This window comes from Lipophrys pholis (genome assembly GCF_963383615.2).
Source record: "Lipophrys pholis genome assembly, chromosome: 23".
Classification (NCBI taxonomy): Eukaryota; Metazoa; Chordata; class Actinopteri; order Blenniiformes; family Blenniidae; genus Lipophrys; species Lipophrys pholis.
Window position 1 is genome coordinate 7947267 of NC_137645.1, and position 25460 is coordinate 7972726.

A 25460-nucleotide genomic window follows, 5' to 3' on the forward strand; every position below is an offset into this window, starting at 1 on the left:
ATAAAGAGCAGGAGCTGGCACCTGTAACCGAGCCGGTGGAGGGAGGAGATCCCGGGCCAAATATCGTCCGGCCGCATGTATCGACGGCCGCATGCAAATTTATACACGCGGGGGAGGGGTGGGGGTTGGGGGGTCAATGCAGCTGATCGATACGCGTCTTAACGAGCCAATCGGCGTCCCTCATCCGCCGCGGTTTATCAGCGGCATAATCACCCGGCTCAAATACGGCCATCAAACAATATAATGAGGCCATACATCAGCCGGTCAGCCATACAAGCACTTACTCAATGTGATATAAAAACCATCAGCAGAATAGGACCGGCGGCCGGCGCCGCCGCCGCGCCGGGGCCGCTTCCGCGGAACGGATGACATTGCCCGCAGCTCGGCAATGACACGTCGTTTAATGGCCATTGTTATGGCCGCCACCACCCCCCCCGCCCCCACCTACCACCCCACACACCCCCACCCGGAGGCGCGGCGTGGAGCCCGCGGAGGAGCCGCCGCGGGGGAGGGAGTTAGCAGGCGGGGGAGGGGGAAATGGCGAATAAATTCGGCGAGCGAGACCAAAAGGAGGACGGCTTTGACGCGCGGCGAGGCGTGCGATTCAGGACGGGCCGTTTAGAAAAACGCGATTTTCAGACGGTCGCGTCGTTCAAATACAGAAAAAAATTAATAAAATTTTTTTTTTTTAAAAATTCAATCTGCAATATGATGATGTCCAGACAAATATGAAATTATTGAAGGATGAGTGTTTGATGTGGATCAATGATTGTTACATCTGGAAAAATGAAAAGTGTGTTACTCCATGTGGAATCTCAAATACTAAAGACGAGGGTCAAAAGTCGAACGATACAAATGACATTGCGGTTGCATGTTGAATTTCAAATGGTAAATATTCCATGTTGTGACGCGTTAAATGTTGAGTAATAACAGTTGGTCGATGGTAAAATGGTGATTATTAAATGTGAACGGGTACAGAAAGTGTTGAGAGATTGAATGTCAAATATATATTGTTGCAGGATATTAAATGTAACATGTTACGATACATTCAGAATACATTGTAGCATGTGGCTTTTCACTATTAAATGCTAAATGTTACATGCTGAATGCAACATTTTGTTATATATTGTATATTTATTATGTGGGAGTATTTACTATTGCTACATGTTGAACGTAAACATGTCAAATGTAAAATTGTACAAGTTAAAAAAATGTTACGCTACATACTGACTTTATTCTTAGTTGTAAAATATATAAAAAAAACTTTCTTTCTCAACAAACTCATTTGAATATATTTCAGGCCTCCATTGTTTTTTGTTTTTACTTCGTTGACACAAGATACAACAATCCAAGTTGAATAAATATTCTCTTTCAATTATCTTTTCCCAATGCGTTGGGCAGAACTTTGTATGTTTACTCCTTGTCAACACTTGTGCCAAAAAAAACAAGAGCGACTACTAACTGGATTTTGCTAAAAAGAATGCCTCATGAAAGTTTTGTACGCTCTCATGAATTGTTAAGTGTGTGGTTTGTGGTAACCCTGCATATTAATGTAGAGAGATGAGGTTTTTAAAAGCGGCAATAATGTTGAAAATGATATTAGACAATAACTTGTTTGCTATCATTTAGTTTGTTGAGATGCTTGAAGGGAGGGATGCACTGATAGTTCTTTTTTTCCAAGGATGAATATTAAACTTTTAGCGACTGAGTACGAGGATTAACCTTTAGCTACTCGCCGATACCGAGTACCGATACCAGTACCAACCTTTAGCTAGGTTAGTACTGGTATCAGCAATTGCTCAGTATCAGCACTTGCTGATACCAAGGACCAGTACTAACCGTAAGCCACTTGCCGATACCTAGTACTGATACCAGTACGAACCTTTAGATACTTGCTGATACAGAATACCACCACCTGCTGATACGCATTCACAAAAAGAGTACTAACCTTTAGCTATTTGCCAATATCTAGTGCTGATACCTGGACTAACCTTGAGCTACCTACCGATATCTAGTACCAATACGATTACGAACCTTTAGATACTTGCTGATACTAAATAACGACACCAGGACTAACCTTTAGAGACTTGCCGATACCGAGTACCAATACGACTACTAACCTGTAGCTACTTACCAATATCGAGCACCAATGCCAGTACTAACCTTTAGCCACTGGCTGATGGAGTACAGATATGGTACTAACCTTTAGCTACTTGCCAATACCAAGTACCGATAAAAGTACTAACCTTTAGCTACTTGCCGATACCAAGTACTGATACGAATACTAACCTGTCGCTACTTGCTGATACCGAGTACTGATACGAGTACAAACCTTTAGCTACTTGCCGATACCGAGTACTGATACGAGTACAAACCTTAGCTACTTGCCGATATCGAGTACTGATACGAGCACTAACCTTTAGCTACTTGTTGATAGCAAGTACTGATACGAACACTAACCTTAGCGACTTGCCGATATCGAGTACTGATACGAGTACTAACCTTAGCTACTTGCCAATACCAAGTACTGATACGAGTACTAACCTTTAGCTACTTGCCAATACCAAGTACTGATACGAGGACTAACCTTTAGCTACTTGCCGATAGCGAGTACTGATACCAGTGTTTGTTAAATGCCATGAAGTCTAATTCATATTCCATACACCGCGTGTATGTCGACGACACACTCACCTACAACAGCCTCGAAGGCTCCACTGTACTGCATGTTAATGAGTGTATCGGTCCAACATGCTTTGCAGTATCGTACCCAATACTGGTGTCCTAAGTCATCAGCTCAGTATTTTGAGCGGAAGGATGTTATTCGCTCACAACACAAGTGACGTTCCCGATGCAGTGACGGCGCAGTAATGAGACTGATGACAGACTGTAGCGGTTGTTGTTCCATTAGGACGTGGCTGCGGCGGACTGAAAGGAGAAGGGAGAGGTCTATTAAATAAGATACAGACCCCATGGCCTCCGACGGTCTCTGGAGCTCGGCCTCGCTCACACGCACCCTCGCCACGCCACTTTATTTACCGTCTAATAATGAGCCGTGCCTTTCGCCAAATGAGCTTCACTGGTGGCGCGGTGGAGAGGATTCGCCTGCTTCATTGGACAAATAAGCAGTACGTCCAAGCCTCCAGCTCGAATACATTCGCGGAATTATAGTGTATTGAATAAGTAAACAGTGTCTTCAAAACACAAACTTGCTCGGCGAAAACCCTTCGGGCGTACGCTTTAATGTCCGCATTACCCATTCAAAATGCTGCATTTGCTGCGCGGCGTGATTGAAACACGCTGAGGTGAAACGGCAATTCGAGCCGCGACCTTTTTTTTTTTTTGTAGTAGTAGTAGTTGGATCGGACCTACGGATCTACTTGCTCTTGTGCGAACCGTTGGTTTTTGTGACCGGCGAAATAGGATTGAATTGATTGGACTTTGAGGCGTTTTTTTTTTTGGGGCTTAATTCGGCGAGTCGAAAACGACCCCGATAAGTCCCTGGACCGTCGGCTGAGATCAGAAAAGTGCCGGTCACTGCCCAAAAGTCACATCCATTTTACCTACATGACCTTTAACGACGCCCGTTGGATCGTCCATTAGGTAAAAAGTACAAATTTGGGATAAATCTTGTGAAAAATGACCCTTGAAATTGGATTCTAATGACCTGATATTATTGAAGTCCCCCCCCCCCCCCCCACACTTTACAAAAAAAAAAGCTCATTTCACTCTCAGATTGAGAGATTTAGCAATAAACATCTGCTTTTTTTTTCTTTTTCTAATCTGTCTGGAAGACTAAAACATCTTGCGCTAAACAGAACGATCTCATTAGGATAATTCCGGCATAATAGGACGAGAGTCATGCCCATCAGCACGCGGGCACATTCACATGATTGAGCTAATCACAGCAGCTGGAACGACGCCGCCATCTGCATTCAAAGTTTCTCACTACCACTAAGTGCGGCGATTCGTCCCGACGGGGGAAAATAACTCGAGCGGCGCCTCCGTCCCGGACGACGGGGGGGGGGGGGGGGTCCTTCTAACGCCGTCGGGACCCGAAGGCGCCGACGTGCCGCGAGTAGAGTCCTTGTAGAGAGCGGTTGTCTGAGGCGGCCGCCTTGCTGGCCGCTCTCTCCTCTTGACCTCTGTCATCGGCAAAAAAAAGCTTCCGGTCGGCGAGGACTTGCTGCTCGCTGAACATTTCTGAGCGTCTTGTTTTGTTATCGCTCTGAGAGAAAAAAAAAAAACTCAATACAAAAACAACTTGCAGTGCGGGACAATCCCGAGGGATCAAACCGTTTTTAAAAACCAACACCCGTCTCGCTGTGGGTGAAGTCATTTCCCATCGCCGTTCGAAAAAAGACCCGGAAATAATAATATTCGAGTGCCGTACGAGGGACGAATAGCAGCCTTGGGTTTTATAGACCCACTATAACTCTTCAGATCTTCACCCTTTGAGCGAAATTCCTCCTTCGGATGCTCGGATTGGGGGGGCGTGTCTGTTTACCCGGCAAATCCTCCAGTGAGGAGGATGTTTTGGAAAGTCAAGGTTTTGAAAAGAACGGAAGTTTTAAAACGGTCGACCGCGGACACCAGGATGAGAAATACGTCACGAGTCAACAGAAAGACGCTGAAACACTTGTGAGGAAAATAAACAACAAGTACTGGTCTGTTTATTCTACATTATTTGTGTTGTTTTCAAGGTTTATTTGAACCAGGAACTAAGGTAAATAAACCATTAAACGTAAAGTCAATACCAGATATCCAGAATTGCAAATACACCGTATATGTTTTTAAATATATATGATTTTAAAGTTAAATTTGTTTTCCTCTTACAAATTAAAAAAAAAAAATAGTTTTACTAGTATTAATAAATAAAACGTTGAAAGGGTGGAACTAATTAAAGGGGAGACCATTAAACGCAACATAATACACGCTACAGTCGTATTTGAACATTATTACCTATTAATTCATATATTTATTTCAAGAAGCTTTGCAAAACAAATGTTTTTTTTCCCCCCCTTACCACCGTCTCAATGGAAACGGGGAAAAAATACGCAACTTTTCATACTATTTCCATTGCAAATACTTCTTCTACACGTGTTTATATATACAGAAATAGCTGAAACTGATGTAGTTCCCATGCCCGGCCTTTAGTCGGCACTGTTGTTTGTTTTTGTAATTAAGCCACACACACACACACACGCACGTTCGCGCGCGCCAGAGAATAACACGCAATAGACATTAACAATGAATAGGACACGGACATTCCAGTGGACAGACGACCAAGTTGGATTGTTGTTACGGTGACTGTCAAAATAAAAGTACCAAGTCCCACGAGAATATGGACGGGGAGTCATGACACGACGGAGGAAACAAACGTTGTCATTGTCCGTCGACTGAGCGTGTGCACAACAGCTAATGCGGTAGCAGCAGTTCAGAAAAAAAATCCGTTTTATCCCGTTTCCATGGAGACGGACTCGTTCGCCGGAAAACGGGGGCCTTTAGACCGACGACATAAATTTCCGGCGTATCCGCATTCAAACAGAAACCCTGGGACAGCCGCCTCTCAGACGTCCTTTACTCGCGGAGCTCATATATCCCGTCACGCTCAGTATAACGAGGAGTGTTTGGCGGCAGCGGGACGCTGTCCTGGCGTCTCTGTTCAGTCAGCCTGGGGAGAAGAACGGGAGCTGTCCAGCTCCCCCGACTGCTGAAATCCTTCTGGGGAAGAGAGCAAAGGGGGGGCAGTGGGTCATGTAAGCGGCACGAGCGCTGTCCACACCCCGCGGTGCTGAAACACTCCGTATACAGCGGCTCGAGGAGGACCTCGGGGGCGAGGAGGGGAGGGCGATTCCAAGCGCATTAGTCCCGCTCCATTGGACGGGGGGGGGGGTCAAAGTTAAAGGCCCGGGGTCGGGCCGCAGCAGCGAGGGGACTCTTCTGTTTGCGCCGTCCCTCCCTGTGAAAAGTAATTTGTTTTCAGAGGCTACTACACGAGGCACCGCAGTGTGTGGCCGACTCCTTTATATTAGCCTGCGAAGGTGAGAGAGAGTAGAAAAACAGAGAAAGTTTAAATAAAAAAAAAAGAAAGAGAAGAAAAGATAGACGAATAAATGTGTGCTTGCGAGGAGGGAAGGTGTGTGTGGGGGAGGGGGGGGGAGGGATTGAGATCAAAACAGAGAACAAAACCAGAAGAAGACACAGAATGAAGGATGTAGAGGAAAAACAAAACAATAAAAAGCGATAAAGGAGTGAAATAGCGGCGTGTTTTGGCAAATCAGCACCCGCCTTCACACGTGTCCTTGATATGGAGATGCCGGCTAAGTGCTCAGATCACGTTTTGACAGCACATACCCGAGGTATCTTTTCTGTTTAAAGAGCTGCGGCAGTTAAGAAAAGAGCGAGAGAGAGAGAGCGAGAGAGAGAGAGAGAGCCTCCCCCAAAATCCCTCATCCAGACAAGCTTGATCTCCCTTCACAGACACCGATTCAGCTCTATTATTCGACTGAATAGAGAATCCACAACTCGTCAGCCGTCCGGAGAACCATCGCCGGCTTTCATCAGCCTGCAAACGGCCCCCGGAAAGCAACGATCCAAACCGCGAGGGCTTTTCTTTACGCCGGGCAGCGGAGGGGAGAGCGTCTGCACGACGTATGGCGTCAGCGCGGAGCGATGCGTCACGTTCCGGGTGGGTTTTCGTTTAACGCAGCAGAAATGCTGAAAACGAGGCGGCGAGCGTGCCGGACCACAAGGTGGCAGCGTTGGTCGTTTTTGTAACGAAGCCACAATACATGCAGAGAACGGTACACTGTCAACATTACCAATGAGAGTACACACATTAGTATTTTCCCACTTTTACAGAAAGTTTTCGTAAAGTTGCACAATAACGGGATCAGAGCATTTTTGAAAAGTTGCCTTTTACCCCGTTTCTAGAGATGAAGTTCCACCTCAGGAGTCGTTTTATTATTAATTAAATTTTTTTTAAAGTCTCACCATTGTCCTATAAACGGACTGGACTGGAAGACATGACACTCCGGAGGCCGCCATCTTTGTTATCGTCTTCGTTGGCGTCTAAAAACGGACCCGAATCAGGTTTCTTTTTCTTTTTTCAATAGTATTTTCCGACTTTTACACAAAGTGTTCGTAAAGCTGCACAATAACGGTGTCAGAGCATTTTTGAAAAGTTGCCTTTTACCCCGTTTCTAGGGATGGAGTGTTTTCGTAAAGTTCCACTTCAGGAGTCCTTTTATTTATTTTTAAAAGTGGCACCATTGTCCTATAAACGGACTGGAATGGGAGTCCGCCATGTTTGTTAACTTCTTCGTTGGCGTCTAAAAACGGACCCGAATCAGGTTTCTTTTTCTTTTTTCAATAGTATTTTCTGACTTTTACACAAAGTGTTCGTAAAGTTGCACAATAACGGTGTCAGAGCATTTTTGAAAAGTTGCCTTTAACCCCATTTCTAGGGATGGAGTGTTTTCGTAAAGTTCCACTTCAGGAGTCCTTTTATTTATTTATTTTTTTTTTTCAAAAGTGGCACCATTGTCCTATAAACGGACTGGAGTCTGCATGTTTGTTAACTTCTTCGTTGGCGTCTAAATACGGACCCGAATCAGGTTTCTTTTTTTTTTTTCTTTTTTGGGGCGTTTTCACTCGAAGTCCTAAACGAGGCCCGGGAAGAGTTTGTCTTCATAAAGAAACCATCAAAATTGAGTCTTCAATCCATATTTGAGAAAATCTAACCACCACCGACTAATACATTCGGGGACATTTTGGATAAAAATTTATTATTTTCCCTGAGCTACAGTGAATTGATGGGAACAGATTAGCAATTCGACTCCCCTCAGGTGTGGATCATCTGTCAGGTAATGACATTTCCCTCTGATCCACAGCTTTTTTTTTTTTTCTCTCTTTTCTCTCTGTTCCTCTAATTCGCTCACACACGGTGACCTACAAGCCCGATCGGGTTCCGGGGCGTCAAGTTCATGACACGACCACGAGGCTGCTTAATGTGTGCACATATGGACGTTTGGAGGGCGCTGAACACGCGGCCGCTCTTTAATGAGCGGCCCGACCGCACCTCGCTTGTAAGGCCAACCTTCCACGGGCGTTTAAGATTTCATTACATTTAATGAATGGGGGGGGGGGGGGGGGGGGGGGGGTGGCTACGTGGAAATATCAGCACACCTGGTCCACAAACGGCAAAAAAAAAAAATGGGTTGGTTGGGGCCAGGAGTTGGCAAACCTTGAGTTCGATCAGTAAAAGAAAATAAAAAATTTGGGAAAAAAACTTTTTGACGCCTGAAACGCCGTCTCCGTGTAAACAGAGAGAGCGCAACTTTTGGAAAACGACCACCGCCGTGGAACGTGACGAGAACCCTCCGATATCGCCTCTCTCTTTAAGTGCGGAACATTCCTTCGAAAACGCAACTTTTCAATAAGACGCTCCGACTCCATCCGCGCGCAAACACAGATTTTTCTTTTAAAAAAGGCCCGCAAGCGAAAACACACTCTGGGAGTATTTACACGGGTTTTGAGCCCCGTTTCCACGACAACGGTGCTCGGGAGTCACTGGAAAAAAAAAAATACAACGTTTTTGAAAGCAGCTGCCAGGGTCACAAAAAAAAAGGCTCCGTCGGCGTGTGGCTGAGGGGAAAACGCAACTTTTCGGAAACGCTGCTCCTGCACATGCGCACAAGCGCAGTCACTAGGCTTTTTTTCTGCACATGCTCAGTAGATAGGAATAAGAGTAACGAGTGTCACGACTCCCAGGCCATATCCTGCTGGCGCTTGGTCGTTTTATTTTGACAGTCACCGTAACAGCGGTCAAATGTCTCGATAAAATCGGCCCGTCCGTCCAAAATAAAAGGATTGAGATATCGCTTCCTGGCGGGTCGTTGAGTCGAACATCAGTCACGTCGTCACGCAGACAGATGCAAAAAAAAAAAAGCGCGTCAGGAGGATCCCCCCCCCCCACACTCCCCCCTCCCCCGCCCGCTCGGTGACAGTATATTAGTGGATGTGCCCGTACTGACGACTTCCCTCCAGGTCAAGTGACTGTCAGAACACAGCCGGCTTGATTAAGATGGATGTGTTTGGTCGGGATGAGGCAGGAACTGCTCGCGGCTGCCCCCTCTCCGGCTTCCCGTCTCTGGCCTGACAGCTGTCCACGGCGCCGCCGCCCCCACCTGTAAATTACACTAACGCAGACTGACAAGTCGTCGTCCCCCCCTCCCCCCCCTCCCTCCTCTGCTGCTGTAGGCAGGGCCACTTGGCAGACCTGCAGCGACGGCATAACCGCCGAGCAACGATGGTGTGAACGTAAAAAAACAACAACAAAAAAAAAAAAAAAACACGCACCTCCATCTTTTCAGCTCTACGCTGAATATGAAGTCAGCCCGAGCCGTCTAATGCTTCCCAGAAATGAATTTTCTACAAGGCCGGATCGATGGGCAATGGCGGCCGTGAATAAAGTTTGTTAAAAAAAAAAAATGAAGCTGCAGCGTACCGCACGGTTTGGCTAAGTACCGTCGCCAAGGTTTGATGTTTCAAGGTTATTCCTTTGAGCACACTTCCATCTGCCCCCCCCCCCCGCCCAAAAAAATAAATAGAATAAGACTGCGCAGTGTGAAGTATGAGAATATGAAAATGAAAACACTTATAGTTAGTGTCAACCCGATATTTCCCATTAAACACGGCGAGGAGGTGAGAGCTTCGCTTTAAGAAAGTTTTACAAACCTCAACATTCCAAAGGTCCCGGGATAGTGGTCAAAGGATCCAGAGCTCATTTGCATAAAGTAGAATCCAGTCAAGTTTATGCAAATAAGGCACGGGGAGCGGAGGTACGAAGACATTTTGCAGTATTTCAACTGGACATAACCTTCGTTTGAACCATGATAATGAAAGCGTGACACACTTCAACATTTACCTCCTAAATCCTGCGTATTCGGAGTATTCTAAGTAAAAAAAAAACTAAAAAAAAAAACAAGCCCAAAACGACTTAACCGACACACATGCTTCCCAGGTGTCATTCTTTTCACCACATTCAAAGCCCCGGGGAGCGGGCGGTGCGCCTCCCGCCCTCTCACCTCCGTCTCCAGGAATCGCCTCAACGCTCTCTTCTTCTTGATGCTCTTGCGCCGGACGTAAACGGCCACGCTCAGCGCCAGGATGACGATGATGAATAGGCCGCCGATAATGCCGGCTGCTATTAGGGGAGTCCTGCAGAGACAGCGGAGTGGAGTGGAGTGGAGGGTACAAAGAAAAAAGAAAGAAAAACATTAACATTGCTGGAACATTAAGAAACTAGAAGGCACTTTGAAAGAAAGTACAAACGTCACGTAAAGCACTAATAGCTTTTGTACCTTGTGTGACGTCAGTCAGAAATACGATTGTATGACAGCCTTTATTAGTTTTTGTAGTTTAGTGGACATGAGACGTGGGATTTCATTCGCTCGCTTGCGGGAAATCATAAAATTAACTGCAATGCATGTATTCGACCACCCAGAGTTTGACACGTAATGGAAAATGTAAGATTGCTTGAAGTATCGAATTCATACGATAATTTTTCAGAAAATCCCTCCAAACCAGAGAAGTGAGAGTACTCTGGGATTTTTTTACAATCTTTATATGATCTTTAAATGATATCACAGCACTTTAATAGTACTTTAGAACTTGCAATGATTTCAGTTAAGATCCAGTATGAAGTACTGGGGAGTCATTCACCTCCAGTGTTTTCATTTTTGAAGAGAAACTGTGATTTGGACCGACTTAGAAAAAAAACCTGGCAATTTAAATGATTCCGTGAACCATGGCTTGGAATCTGTGGTCTAATGTACAATGAGAAGGGAGCAACTCCTCACAACTGATGGAACTCTACCGGAAAAGACTATCACAGTGATACCAGCCAACCAGCCAACCAGCCAACCAACACACCAACCAACCAACCAACCAACCAACCAGCCAACAAGCCAACCAACACACCAACCAACCAACCAACCAACCAACCAACACGCCAAACAGCCAAACAGCCAACCAGCCAACCAGCCAAAAAAACCAGCCAACACGCCAACCAACCAACCAACCAACCAGCCAACCAACCAGCCAACCAGGCAGCCAACATGCCAACCAGCCAGCCAACAAACCAGCCAACCAACCAGCCAACATGCCAACCAACCAGCCAACCAACCAGCCAACATGCCAACCAACCAGCCAACCAATCAGCCAACATGCCAACCAACCAGCCAACCAACCAGCCAACCAATCAGCCAACATGCCAACCAACCAGACAGCCAACCAGCCAACATGCCAACCAGCCAACCAGCCAGCCAACCAGCCAACCAACCAGCCAACCAACCAACCAGCCAACCAACCAGCCAGCCAGCCAGCCAGCCAGCCAACTAACCAGCCAACCAACCAACCAACCAGCCAACCAACCAGCCAACATGCCAACCAGCCAACCAGCCAACCAGCCAGCCAACCAGCCAATCAACCAACCAACCAACCAACCAGCCAACATGCCAACCAGCCAACCAGCCAACCAGCCAGCCAACCAGCCAATCAACCAGCCAACCAACCAACCAGCCAACCAACCAGCCAACCAACCAGCCAGCCAGCCAGCCAGCCAGCCAACCAACCAACCAGCCAACCAACCAACCAACCAGCCAACCAACCAGCCAACATGCCAACCAGCCAACCAACCAACCAGCCAACCAACCAACCAGCCAACCAACCAGCCAACCAACCAACCAGCCAACCAACCAGCCAACCAACCAGCCAACCAACCAGCCAACCAACCAACCAACCAGCCAACCAACCAACCAACCAGCCAACCAACCAACCAACCAGCCAACCAACCAGCCAGCCAAACAACCAACCAACCAACCAACCAGCCAGCCAGCCAGCCAAGCAGCCGGCCAACCAACCAACCAGCGTACCACCACACCTATCAACAAGCCAAGCAGTTAAGCAACGAACCAACTACCCAACATATCAAGCAACCAACCAACCAACCAACAGTGTACTTTAAGGATTCTCCAATAAGTAAAATCTGCACCATATCTACTACATTCTCAGCTTGTTTCCATAAGTAACTATTTCCCACCTTCCTATACAGAAAAGCTACTCAACTCATGGCTCAATCACTCTTTATTTCCCGGCAGCATATAGAGATGCTGGGCTATTTTTTTGAATACTGAAAGTACGCCACCGTTTTGTTTTCATACCTGTGATCCACCCAAGAGTGAGAACTTACTGTGGTGTACACAAAGAATACTGTATACCAGACCAACATTTCACCTCAGTGGTAACATAGCAAGGATATTAAACAGGTTAGGTTGAATCTTTGACCGTCTATCCATCTTCTACCATTCACCTTTCAATTTGTAGCTGTATTCGACATAGAACCAAGCTCAAACACACCAACATATATCCCCGTTTCTTTTCTCCATCTATGTTTATGAAAAGTGCCTCAGAGGTTTTCTCACAGGTCAGAGGAGAGACTGACGGAGACCAAAGTGGATTTTCCTCGACTCAGTACTGGAGAGTGTCTTTGACGGAAGCACCTACGAGTTTGAAATTCCAAATAAATGAGAAATTAAAAGTGCCTATCCTTTCACAAATTACTTTTACATCATCTGTTGGGGGTGGTGGGGTGGTGGGGTGGTGGGTGGGGGGGTGGGTTCTGCCTAAGACGAGCCTAAAGGTTGGGAGTTAAAAGCTCTTTCTCTCCAGTAATGATGGCACTAATGCGTTTGCCATTTACATACCTCCTTGCACTTGTTGCGTGAGCACTCTTCGTCACACTCCCGTCCAAATCTTTTTACGCTTCTTCTTCTTCCCCCCCCCCCTCGTGACAACACGGCCAACGTTACATAAAATCCCCGCCGCCTCTACCTGAAGTTCAAAACTCCATTACTTGTAGAAGCCATTAGCGGCTAATGGAAGAGTGGTGTAGCGCGCTGGTGGAGCAAGGTGCCGGAGCATTTGCCATATTGATTGTGGTGAAGAAAAGAAGGGCGGGGGTGGGGGTGGGTGGGGGGGTCTTGAAATTTACAAAGAGGCATAATGAGATATGCGTCCATGTGGGGAATAGTAATGCAGCAGTTTGGAGAGATTAGGTCCAGGGAGGTGGCGAGGGTGGGACAAGGAGAAAGTGGGACACGTTTTGAAAAAGCGAGGCGGCAGCAGACGGCGGGAGGACTTCTTTAATTAGGCGGAGAGGGTTTACAGCAGAACAAGTGACACGGGGGGTCATCGGATGAGACGGGGGAATAATGCCATTGTAAGAGCAGAGACTCGGCAAATGTCTCCCAGAGGAAAGTAGAAAGGTCTCGTTTCTGCTTCGTCTCTGGTATAAAAAAAAAAAAAAAAAAAGAGCAGTTTAATCGGTATACTGGTTTGGTTAAATTCTAATACGGCCCGTCGTTCTACTGGATTTCAAGAGAAATTGACTCTTTTGTAGCTCTTTCAATTGAATTTTAGTTTCTGAGGTCATGAGTTTTCTATCGGTGTTAAAATCAGACAGAACTATTTAAGAAATTTGATTTATTTAAGTATTACTTTATTTTTAGTTTTTTTTAAAGGTGATATCCATCCATTCGTCTGTTTTTGATCAATATATAAATATCAATAAATCATCCATCTTTGCATCCAACAATGTGTACACACTGTAAGCCCGTATGTCTATCGGTCCAAACATCCATCCTTCTTTTTCAATACATCATTTCTCCATCTTTCTGTCCATCCATCCAAAAATAACACGAATATAATGTCGGCCATGAGAGGGTTAAGCGAGTTCAGCGCGGGTTGGGGAAATGCACTTATTTGCTTGTGCTCATTCATATGTAGGAGAGGATTTGTTTAGTTTTGCATAAAATGTGTAAAAACAACACACCGGCGGAGTCTGAAAACCTCTCTTTAGCGAGTGTGTGAATTACCCACAGTGCAGCAGGCAACACCACCCGGCCAGCGATTTTCCTCGCCGCCGCCGCTCCATCAACACACACGAGATACCCAGAGTAATTGGACCACAAGAAGGCTTAGTCAAAGCTTATGCCACAACAGAAGATTTGTAACTAGTCCGCCAATTATAAAACACAAGACCGACAAACCACCCCCCCCCCCCCCCCCCCCCCCCCCCCCCCCCGCACACACACACACACACTCTTGTTAATGAGTATCATGAGAAACAGGATTTATCAAGAACCTTAACGGTTGGGGCTCCCAATCCCACATTACGGATTCCTTACCTGTCCATCATCCCGACACAATCTTGGAGCCTCGGCCCGACGCACCTGCGGGGCAGAGGAACCAGAGAGATCATCCATTAAAACAGGGACAGGTTATGAGGACACCTCATGTTGTCTTTCCTCCCCGTCAATCAGCTGTCACCGGCCAGGGAGCCGAAAGGAAGATTGAATCCCGAGCGCGGCTGACCGCTCGTCAGGGTGACGTGAGGAATGGCGGTTTGGCTCGTGCGACGCGGACCGAGTTCGGGTTTTAAGGAAGGGAAAAAAAACCAACAAAAAAAAAACACATTTATTTCTCGGAAACTCGTCTGAAGTCATGGAGCTGAGGCGTAGCAGCGGTGTCAGGTTGGAGTAGGTGGTGTTGAAATCACCATATTGTCGGATAACAAGGTTGCCTGTCGACGTGTCACCAGCCTGGTTCATCCTGGAAACAGATGTTTTACATACGCTTTGAGCTCCACGGATCAGCTGACGTCTTTTCTACTGTTCTTGTGAAAGTATTCAGTGATGTAGGAGTAGCGGGAATTCTCACAAACCCAGTAGGTACAAGCATTCCATGAACTTTCAATCCATAGTACCGATCGGGCCTGTAGGATACGGTAACTAGTGTGGAAATATCTAAAGCGGTAAAAAAAAATAAAAAAAACAAGAGTTCACTACCGTGATGCGCGTATACAGCCTATTATTTTTTTTCCCTAGGATGGTGAAGTCATGACCCACGGATTGCCGAGTTCTCGCCGAATGTCGCCGATCTGATTGGTTCGGGTCTACGTTTACGGCGCCGCAAGAGGGCCGACGAGCCAATCGGAGGCGAACGAGGGCGGGTCTTGACGAGGAAGAGATTGCTGCCACAGTTATGGAACAATGTGCAAATAGGGTGTTCACAAAATAGAGTCGTCTTACATTTGTTCAAAAAAAAATAAAAAAGGCATTCCTGCGGTTTTAAAAGAAGAGTCAAGGTTGCAGGTTCAATTCCCTATCCGTCCACACGTCGAGGTGTCCTTGAACCTCAGTCTTCTCCCAACGGAGGGACTCGGTGCCTTTGCATGGACTGCTTACGCGGTAGAAAAGCACTTTTGACATCAAATCAATCTATTTTCTTCTCGGGGGACGACGTCACTCCCACCCCCACGGCCCAATGGGAGATGGACATTATTAACATAGAATAAATAGAATAAAAACAGATTTAATGAAAGTAGCTGTTACCCAATGGTTCTGTGGTGAAATCTCATGTGATCTTATGAAATCAACACTCTCTCTCTCTCTTGAAGACGAGGATCCATTCCATTCTGTCTTCACTCATAAATACGAGGGATCCATTCATCTTTCTCCTCACAACCGAAGCCAGCGTCACGCGGCGCCGGCGCCGGCGCCATCAGTAAGACGCGTTGCTCACATTAGGTAAGCAGGAAGTGATTAGAGCGGTCTCTTTGCTGCTCATTAACTCGATATCCTTGAGAGGATGACTTTGAACAGCGGGCGAGACACGGGAGAGCCGTTTTGGAATGCTCCCTCTCTCTCTCTCGATGTGTGTGTGTGTGTGTGTGTGTGTGTGTGTGTGTGTGTGTGTGTGTGTGTGTGTGTGTGTGTGTGTGTGTGTGTGTGTGTGTGTGTGTGTGTGTGTACACAACAAATTACATAGCCAACGAGGGAAGCGGGCGAACTTCGGAATTAAATCAGTGGCTCCTGCAAAGTAGCTGTCAATTAAATGGCGCACCAACTGGCTAGTTAGCAGGCAATCGGAGTCGCGTGCGATCGAACGACGCGTTGTTTTTTTTTACTTATTTCTTTTTTTGGCCGTAATATAGACAACCTCACGTCTGCCTTCTTTCTCTGCCGTCGTGCCTCTCATCACTGGTTGTCCTCATTTGCTTCGCCTATTTTTTTATTTATTTTTTTTTAACTGATGTAATCAAAATTTTACTGAGTGGCGGCGGTAAAAACAAACGGCCTCGCGGTTTTTAAAAGAGGCGGCGGCGACGTCGAGTCACCTTCGCCATCGTCGACGACTTCCCCGATCCCACCGGCCGACGGATAGAAAAGAGGTGAAGGCGGAAGTTTGAAGTCTTCAAAAGACGGATTGAGAGGACGAAAACACGGTCTGCATTTAAAAACCTGTGTTAGTTTGTTTATGGAGAGACCGGAAGGGTGTGGGTTTTTTTTGGGAGTTTGTTGGGCACTCTTTTCATCACGAACGAATCGAGAAGTCGTATCGGGCAACTTACGAAATATTTTGGCCCCGTTTACGCAACTTTATAAGTAAAAATGCACAATTTCTGCAAAACGACGTTCAGCAGAAATGCTGAGCCGTGGCGCGCCTGCGCAGCGGCCGCGTTCACGAGGGAACAAGAGTCGGAGTGTTTTCAAAAAGTGACGTTTCCCCTGTTCCACGGAGACGGAGTCGAGAGCGCTTTTTCGAAAACCTCCCCGGAGGCGGCCATCTTTGTTGTTGTTGTTGTTGTTCTTTACTACGGCCGTGGTGGGCATATGCTCAGGAGCAGCGCCCAATTCACACGGCGACGTCGTCGGAGCATTTTCAAAAAGCGCCACCTCGGGAGAAAAAGTGGCGTTTTTGGTGGCTTCCGGCCACCAACATGTAATCAGACACGATGTAAATATGGATTACATGACACCTGCTCCTCTGTGTTCTTTATCGTCACATTTTCCTCCTTTGCCCCCCCCCCCCCCATCCATCCCCACCTTCCCCCAGGCTACTTCCTGTCTTCACCCACCTCGTCATTCATCTACACCTGCACCTTAAGGTTTAATGCATTCAGCCTCTGACCGGAGGGGCAGCCCCTGAATCCAGCTGCAGGTCAGGTAATGTAGCAGCGCTGAGATTAAATAAGTCTCTCTCCCTCCCTCCCTCTCTCCCCTCTCTCCCTCTCTCTCCCTCCCTCCCTCCCTACCTCTCTCTCTCTCACTCTGTCCTTGACAGGAATGTCAGGAACACCGCCCAATGAAGTGAACCTTCGGTTTTCTCGCACCACAAAGACAAAGAAAACACTTAAAAGGAGTGGATTAACTTTTCTTTCTTTTTTTTTTTTATATATATATTACCCCCCCCCCCCCCCCCTTTTCCTTGTCTCATCTTTCTGTATCCTCCCACTCTTACCCCTGGGTGCAGTTGGCGTGGCAGGGGTGACACTCGTTATTGGCCTTGGCGTATTTGAAGATGAAACTGTTGGCTCCCTGCAAGCCGTCGGGGCACTTGTCCACGCAGTTGGGTCCATCTTTGAAGTGGAGACATTTCACACACTGGTCCGGACCCTGAGAAAAAGAGAGGGCGGGGGGGGACAAAGAGGGGATGTTACGGAAAAAAAATGATATATATATATATATAACAGCTAATATAAGATATAACATGTTGAGTTGGAAAAAAAAACTGCAAGAGGAATCGGGTTCATGTCAAAGTGCTGCAGGCCGAATGCGACGGCGGAGACGACAAGTGGTGAGCGAGCTCGGTGGCGGCAGCGTCATGAATAAGTCAGAATAGAGTGAAAGCGACAAAAAAAAAAAAAAAAAAAAAAAAACCCTCCTGCATTATCTGTTTGTGTATGTCTCGAGCCGGTAAATGTAAAATCTGCATTTCTGCAGGAAGCTGGATGGAATTTCTTACCCAAAGCGCGCGCTGTTGCTAATGACGACCACGGTGACCTGATGGACAGCCTCAGACACATTCAGACTCGCACCATCAATAAACATTATTCTCACTTTGCATATGTGTGTGTGTGTGTGTGTGTGTGTGTGTGTACGTGCAACCATCGCATACAGATGTCCGAACGCATTGAAGTATATCTGGGTATGCTGTATGCGTGTGTATCTGCGAGTGGATGATTGACTCTGGTGTTATTTACTACTCAGCTGTGACCAGCATCTCAAAGTCACCAGCCTCTGTGCATACTTGAGAGCGTCTCTCTCTCTCTCTCTCTCTCTCTCTCTCTCTCTCTCTCTCTCTCTCTCTCTCTCTCTCTCTCTCTCTCTCTCTCTCTCTCTCTCTCTCTCTCTCTCATCCTCTCTCTCTCTCTCTCTCTCTCTCTCTCTCTCTCTCTCTCTCTCTAAGGGGACGGTCATAAAAGGTCAACCAGAAACACTTGATTCCACAGAATAAGTCATGCGGTAGATTTCGATACGGCGCTCCGGAATGTAACACCGCAAATGTGTAATTAGCCTTTCGGCACACAGGTGGATTTTTACGCTCCGCCGTCAGCCGTTGCTTCTGATTGGTTGAAACGTGTCGGGGGCGGGGGGGGGGAGGGGGGGGAGGCTGGACATCAAAATAAAGCGAGAGAAAGTGAGAGACGCAGGCCCCGTTCACGCAAAGTTGTCAAGTGAAAACGCGAAACTTTTGTCGCGTTTTAGGGTCCGTGTAGACGACGAAAGGTGCACTTGAAAAAGCACCTTTGAGAAAACGCCTCCCACAGTGGAACTTTAAAAAATTTATAAAAAAAAAAATCTCAGAAATCCGTGGGAAAACGGCAGAAAATGCAACTTTTCGATAAAAGCACTGACTCTGTCTCCGTGTAAACGGGGGGAGAGTGTAGCTTTTTGAAAATGCTTTATCTCTGTGGTGAACACAACTTTTTAAAACTGCTCCATCGCTGTGTAAACGGAGCTTTTTGAAAACGTTCCGACTCTGTATCGCTACTGCGCATGATGGCGTAAGTAAATAGTTCTAGTGCACATGCTCAGTGGACAAAAACAATCTTTGGACTTTTTCGGTTTTAAACCGGCGTCGTCGGAAAAATTTGCGCGGCCAAGCGTTTATAGCGACGCCGCTTTCTGATTGGTTCCTCCGCTGATTGTGAAGCAGATTGTTCACCCGCTCATATAGATTAGAGTCTCGTGAGAGCGGTTAATTTTATCCAACTGTGTGGTTGCAGAAGTCATTATAGTAATATAAATAAACAGTTCCTGATTCAATTTTGCAGTACCATATCCTACCACCAGATGGTGTCATGAGTCTCTGCTGAAAATTGGAGGGTGAAAGGTAAAAAAAGAAAAAACTCTACGACTCTCCAAATATACTCTTTCTCTGTGTGTCCCCCAAGTTTCTTTCGTAAAGTAGATCGTTAAAATGCCAACGACGCAACTACAGCAACCGTGCGTGAGCAGATTTCTTTATGCACGACGAGAACGCAGGATTAATGCAGATGTGCGTGACATTTCTGAGAAAACAAAATACAAAACTAAACATTCTGGAAGAATCCCTGCGTGTGATCACATCCAAGGCTCCAGAAGCGACTTTTACGGGAAGGTCACGATCTAATCTAATTTTGCTTTTTATTTTTGTGTGCGTGTGTGTGTGTGTGTGTGTGTGTGTGTGTGTGTGTGTTTGTGTGTTTGTGCGCTTGCCAAAAGCATGCCTCCTAAAGTAGCCAGGGTAGTTTATCATCCCCCACATTAACCTACCCTTCTCCTCTACAAACGGCACTTATTTCTACTGAAATCCAACTTCAGCACCCTGGAGATACCGGAACGTCTTGCTCGGGGAAAAAAAAAAAAAAAAAGGAGTGGTGTTAAGCTGAAGGTAAAGAAGCGATTGGACGGCTGCGCATCGACTGGGAGGTTCGATTCCCGGTCTGCCTACCCACGTGTCGAAGTGTCCCTGAGCGAAGCACAGAACCCGGAATTGCTCGCGGTGGACGCCTCCATTGGCGGTTATGAACGTATATAGATCGTGTGGTTTCATTACAAAAAAAAAAAAACCAACCAGCAGCGCCACCTGGTGGTCTGGCGTGTAGGGACAGAGAGCATGTTTTCCTCTCATTATCTCAACCGTAGTTTAGCAAAAGCGCAAAAAGGATAAGTCAGTAATCGTAGGATCGGATTCCTTGAACGACAATCTTTGTGTTGTGCCGCCAACAGTGCCACCTCATGGCCTGGCATGGTAACTACATCGTTTTCAGCGCTTCTGCTGTTTCCTCGTGACCGCTAGAAATTCCTGAAACGATCGAGGCGTTGTCACTTTGTAAATGTGGCCTAATGGATTAAAACGCTTTTGTGGGGAGCGCTCAATTTTATTTATTTTTTTTTTTACTTTTAAGCGAAATCCATTTACCGGTTTCCGCGAGGATCCGGGAGATTCTTACCTGGCCGAGGCAGGTCATGGTGTTCCCATCCATCTTCTCGCACTGGCCGTCACACTCCAGACACACCGAGCCGTTGGCAAACTCCCGCACGTCCCTGGTGGTAAAAAACGGAGACGCGCTTAATAGCACCGAACCGAAAACCTCTTAAAGAGACGCCGCGCCGTTTCGCTTTGACCCCGCCGTTCGGATCCAGAGTTTGACCAGTTTAAAAGCCCCGTGTGCACTTTCCCCGGGTTTTTTTTCCCCTCTTCACTCCTGAAGGAGTCTGGGAGTAAACAATGGAGCTCAATATCGGGTTTTATACGCTGCAATTACTGTGGCAGGAGCCGCACACCACCTCGGGCCATGTTGTGGGATGTGTGTGTGTGTGTGTGTGTGTGTGTGTGTGTGTGTGTGTGTGTGCGTGCGATCCATAAAATTTCCGTCTTGTGTTCCGAATCGGTGCATTATCTCGGCTTTTGAAGCGCACCGGGGCCGTCGGCTGTCAATAACAACAACCGGCTTCCGATCAAAAACACTTTTCACATCAGGCGGATCGATACGCCGATACGCCCACCCCCCCCCCCACCCCACACTTTTGATCGCCATGCCAACATAACGACGGCGACTCTGGATGTCAGAATAAAAGAGCGGGGAAAACTGTCGCGAGCCGAGGAACTTGGGGGATCTCCTCCGGACCGCCGTGCGTTTTCCCGCATTTCCATGCGGTTCGTGTTTGATTAGGATCTTTTCCACTCACTTGTTCGGAACGTTACAAAGGAAATAAATTTAAAAAAAAGAAAGAAAGGAAGAAAGAAAGAAAGAAAGAACGCATCAGAGTTCAACCGCATCATATTAAAAGGGCAATAAAAGCGAAGATGAAATCCCGCATTCCCCTTTTTTTCGCCGAGCTTTAATGTCTTCGCGCATTCCGTCTCTGAACGGTCCTATCGGCTCGCTGCGATCAAAGACGTTTGTCTCAAACATTCAAATAAAAAAAAAAAAGGAAATTAAATAAAAAAATACAGCGTTAGCACGCTTTGTCCTTTCATTAATGATGTTTCGCCGGACTCAAAGGGAACTCCCACAGCTCTTCTTCTCCCCCTTGTTTCTGTCTTTCCCCTTGTTCCCAAATAAATGAGATTCCTCTCCTGGAAGCGCCGTCCGGGGGAATCCTTTTTAAAACAGTGGGGAGAGATCTCCTTTGTTGGTTTTGAAGGGAGGACGGAATCCATGGAGGAGAATGGGCGGGAGACAAAGGGGCCTCGGCGGCGGCGGCTCTCTGGGGTCATTTCTATTCCGTTCAAAGCCGTTCCTCCTGATTTCCCCCCCCCCCCCCCCCCTTCACGGCTGGAAGTGCGCCGCGTCCGGTGGGGGGTGGGGGTGGGGGTGGGGGGGGGATCGGAGGAAGGCCTGATGGGGGATTAGCCCTGTTTTAAGCTGGACGGCGGCCACCGTTCAGACCTCCGAACAAATCCGGAGCGCGTGGTGAGCCCACGGGAGCAACTTTTTTAATTAAACACTTTTCCCTGACCCACTTCCTCCCTCTCACTGGACACCTTCTCAGTCCCCCCCCCCCCCCCCCCCATCCTTTCGCTCTGCCTTTGTTTTATTCAACAGGCGTAGGAAACTGAGGGGAATTAGAGCCTTTCCTCATTAAGAATAGAGACGTGGATCGAGAGCGAGCCGAGGAATCCGGAGCTCTTTCAAAATTACCAACCTGAAAACATTTTTAACGAGCCAACACTAAATTCTTCAGAGATATAGAGTTCAGCAGCTCGGGAACAAAGTGAGACATTAAGCCGCATATAGGGGAAGCGCTTGTACACACTCGTTAAGAGACGATACAGGATGTCACTCGATGGTTACGGGACCGACCAACAACTAATGTTACAAATTTTTCACTTTCTAAATACAAAGTTTGGCCCAGTTAGAACCTGAAATCATCAAAGAGATTGTTAAGAAGTGGAGAGACGAGGAAACAAAGATGTAGAGTGGAAAAACTCGTGGATACTTAAGTAAAAATACCAGGGAGAGAGTAACTCCTTTACGCAGCAAACGGAGCGTTTTCATAGTGTTTTGTGTGTCCGTTTACACGACAATGGGGCTGAAAACAGCTCGCAAAGGTGGAACTTTTTGAAAATATTCTCACTCCGTCTCTGTGGAAACGGGTGGGGGGAAAAAAAACTATTTTATAAATGTTCTGACACTGTCTCCATGGACCTGGGGGGGAAAAGCAACTTTTTGAAAAGGCTTCAATTGGATCTCCATCAAAACGGGGGAAAGTGCAACTTTTTACAAACACGCCCACTGCAACTCCATGGAGATGGGGGGAAAAAATTGTATTAAAAAAAAAGACAAGACTATTTCTCCTTGGAAATGAGAGAAAACGCAACTTTTTGGAAAAGCTCCAATTCAAGTCTCTGTCAAAATGGTGTAAAGCGCAACTTTTTGGAAAAGATTTGTCGCAGTGGACACGGGGGAATAGGCTACTTTTTGACAAAGCGCCGACTCTGTCTCCGTGGAAACGAGGGAAAACGCATCTTTTTGAAATAGCTCGGTCTTATTGAAAATATTCCAATTCCATCTCGCAACGTTTTTGAAAAACCGCCAACAGCACCAACTCCGTGCCTTACATACCAACAATATCGTTTTCGTTGTTTCTCCCATTTCCGCATAAACAGACATCATTTTCAAAATGTTGCAAACGCAAAACTTTTCTGACTTGAAACGTTGTCCTTACTATTTGGATTATGTTACTGTAAAGATTGCATTAATCCTTTTACGCCCTACATTTGAAGACAAATATCGCAGTAGAGGGTTCGCGTATATTTCATACTACAAGAAAAACTGCATCTCGGGCGTCGTAGATTAAATATAAAAGGAATTTAATGAGAAACTACCTTCTTTACATCCGTTTTTATGCACGAATGTGAATCAGCATGTATGCCGATGACACAGCGATATCAGTATATCAAACCTCTCCACGTATTGTTACACATAATCTGCTTTGAATAGATCGTCATTGATCAGGCTGCACTGGAACTCTTCAAATGAAATGATTAAAAAAAAAAATAAAAAAAAAAAAGAGATAGCTGAATTACTTTTAAAGTTCACACTGATAAAAGTACTAAACAAAATCTGACATTTGGTTTGGAAGCGCGCTCTCGTTTTTCTTTCCCCCTGAACTCTTTTGTCGAATGAGAAACTGATGAAAGATCCTCCTGTTATCTTATTTTTAGACGTTCGGCACCTCCTCCTCATGACTCTCGACAATATTTCCCTTTTCTTTTTTTTCTTTTTTTTTTATCGCAACTTTGACCATTCACTGAATAATCGCGTCGCCTCAGACAATGAGCGCGGGACTCCTCGTGATAAATCACCCGCCGTCCGACTCTCTGCTGCTCGGGATTCTTATGTTTCGGGCTTTTATTCTCCGAGAGAGCTGGGTATCGACGGCGCGCTCTGTCCTGCTGATTCATGCCGTTGCTATTTAACTCACTTTAATCTGCACTGTTTGTTCCTTTTCTACTTTAATTACTGCCTCTGCTCATCCTTAATACTGTCTATTCACTCAATGTGCTTTAACCGCACCGGCAAATTGGTATTCGGGCCGCGTAGAACCTGTGGAGGTTATTTAAGGTTTTCATTCAGTTTTTCATCTTCAAAAAGCTTTTTTTCTTTTTTTCCACCCACTCTGACAGGTATATGTTTGAAGCGTGCTTGTTCGGCAGGTGACTCCGAACACCAGCGAGCCTTTAGGAAACACAGTTTTTTGATCCCAGAGTTCAGGCCGGTGACTGTATTTACAGTGCGGTAGAGAGGTGGATGGGGGGGGGGGGGGGGGGCTCCCTGCCACGCGTCTCTCCCTCGTCTTCTTCAAAGCCTTCGCTTTTTTTTTATATATATATATATATATATATATTTTTTTTCCTTCCCACTACCGGCAACTTCAAAGCCTCCCTCCCACAAACGGTACCGGCAACGAGTCAACATGACGGAGGGTGCTGCGATTCACAACATCCCCTCATTCATTCAAATAAAAAAAATAAAATAAAAAAAAAAAGAGTGTAGAGTGTGTCTCCCCCCCCGCCTCCCCCCCTCCCCCCCTCCCTACAGGTGAGTCAGCAGTGATCTTTTTGATGTGCCTCTTGGCAACAGAAAGCAATGACCTGAATGCAATTTATTCCGAACCGGGAAACCGAGCGCCGGTAGGATAGTTAGGGCGCTCCTGAAGGGCCTCTGGTCACTAAAATGTCCGTCATTTCGCCGCAGTAAACACTCGTATCTGTCAGAGCCAATGGGCAATTTGCAGTGAAATGTAACACTCGGACAATATATCGAAATGGATTTTGGACAATGGATGCGACGCGCGGCCAAATGTTCCCTTTGACAGGCCGCACTGTGAAATTCCTTATTGGTTCCCCTCATTTACATTCGTGCCAATCGGCAATTAGGCTCTCCTCCTCCTCCTCCTCCTCCTCCTCCTCCGGAGCCCCCGGAGGGCGTTTTCACTTCATTCTCACGCATTTGAAGCGGCTAAATTGATTTTATTTTCTCCGCTTGTCACGTTTGCCGCTCTTCGGCGGGGGAATTAATGCGGCTTTCCCCGGGAAAAAAACCCAAAAAACAACCCGTAACGATCCGACATACAGGAGCTCGTGTTTACAGTTGGTACAGATTTTGTGCCGGGTCAGCAAAAGAAGGTTTTTACTCCTCACCCGTCAAAGAGGTTGCAGGATTCCACGCAGGTTCGACCTCGACGGAAGTGGCGGCAGGAGAGACACTGGTCCGGCCCCGGACCCCAGCAGCCGTCGTCCGAGCACATCCGGTCGCACACCATCCGCTGCTGAGCTGCAAAAGGGAACAGAACACCACAGCGACAAAAGCAATTTGCTCGCTTGCGATTTTCAGAGTTGCCACAGTGGGTTGAACGTTCCGGCTACACCGAGAAAACGGAAAACCCCCCCTCTCCGGAAACGGCTACCGATTGGGGTGGCGGCGCCTCATCGACTGCGATCGACAATACAAAGGCCACTCGCCGCCGCCAGCTGAAATCGGGCGACTCGTGGCGACACACGTGAGGAGAATGGGCTTTGTATTGCTCGGTGGATCCAGAAGGAAGTCCAGCTGTGTCAGC

General features: G+C 46.7%; 1 protein-coding gene across 1 annotated transcript in view; it reads right to left on the bottom strand.

Moving 5' to 3' along the window:
• The window catches only part of LOC308127674 (receptor tyrosine-protein kinase erbB-4-like), a gene marked incomplete at both ends in the record, with an annotated part of 287554 nt that overhangs the window by 49355 nt on the left and 212739 nt on the right, over window positions 1-25460 (bottom strand). Inside the window, 5 exons of the mRNA XM_080492871.1 lie at window positions 10089-10221; window positions 14250-14294; window positions 17365-17519; window positions 20342-20435; window positions 25042-25174. Coding sequence (XP_080348997.1) covers window positions 10089-10221; window positions 14250-14294; window positions 17365-17519; window positions 20342-20435; window positions 25042-25174 — 560 coding nt within the window. The remainder of the gene's footprint in view (window positions 1-10088; window positions 10222-14249; window positions 14295-17364; window positions 17520-20341; window positions 20436-25041; window positions 25175-25460) is intronic.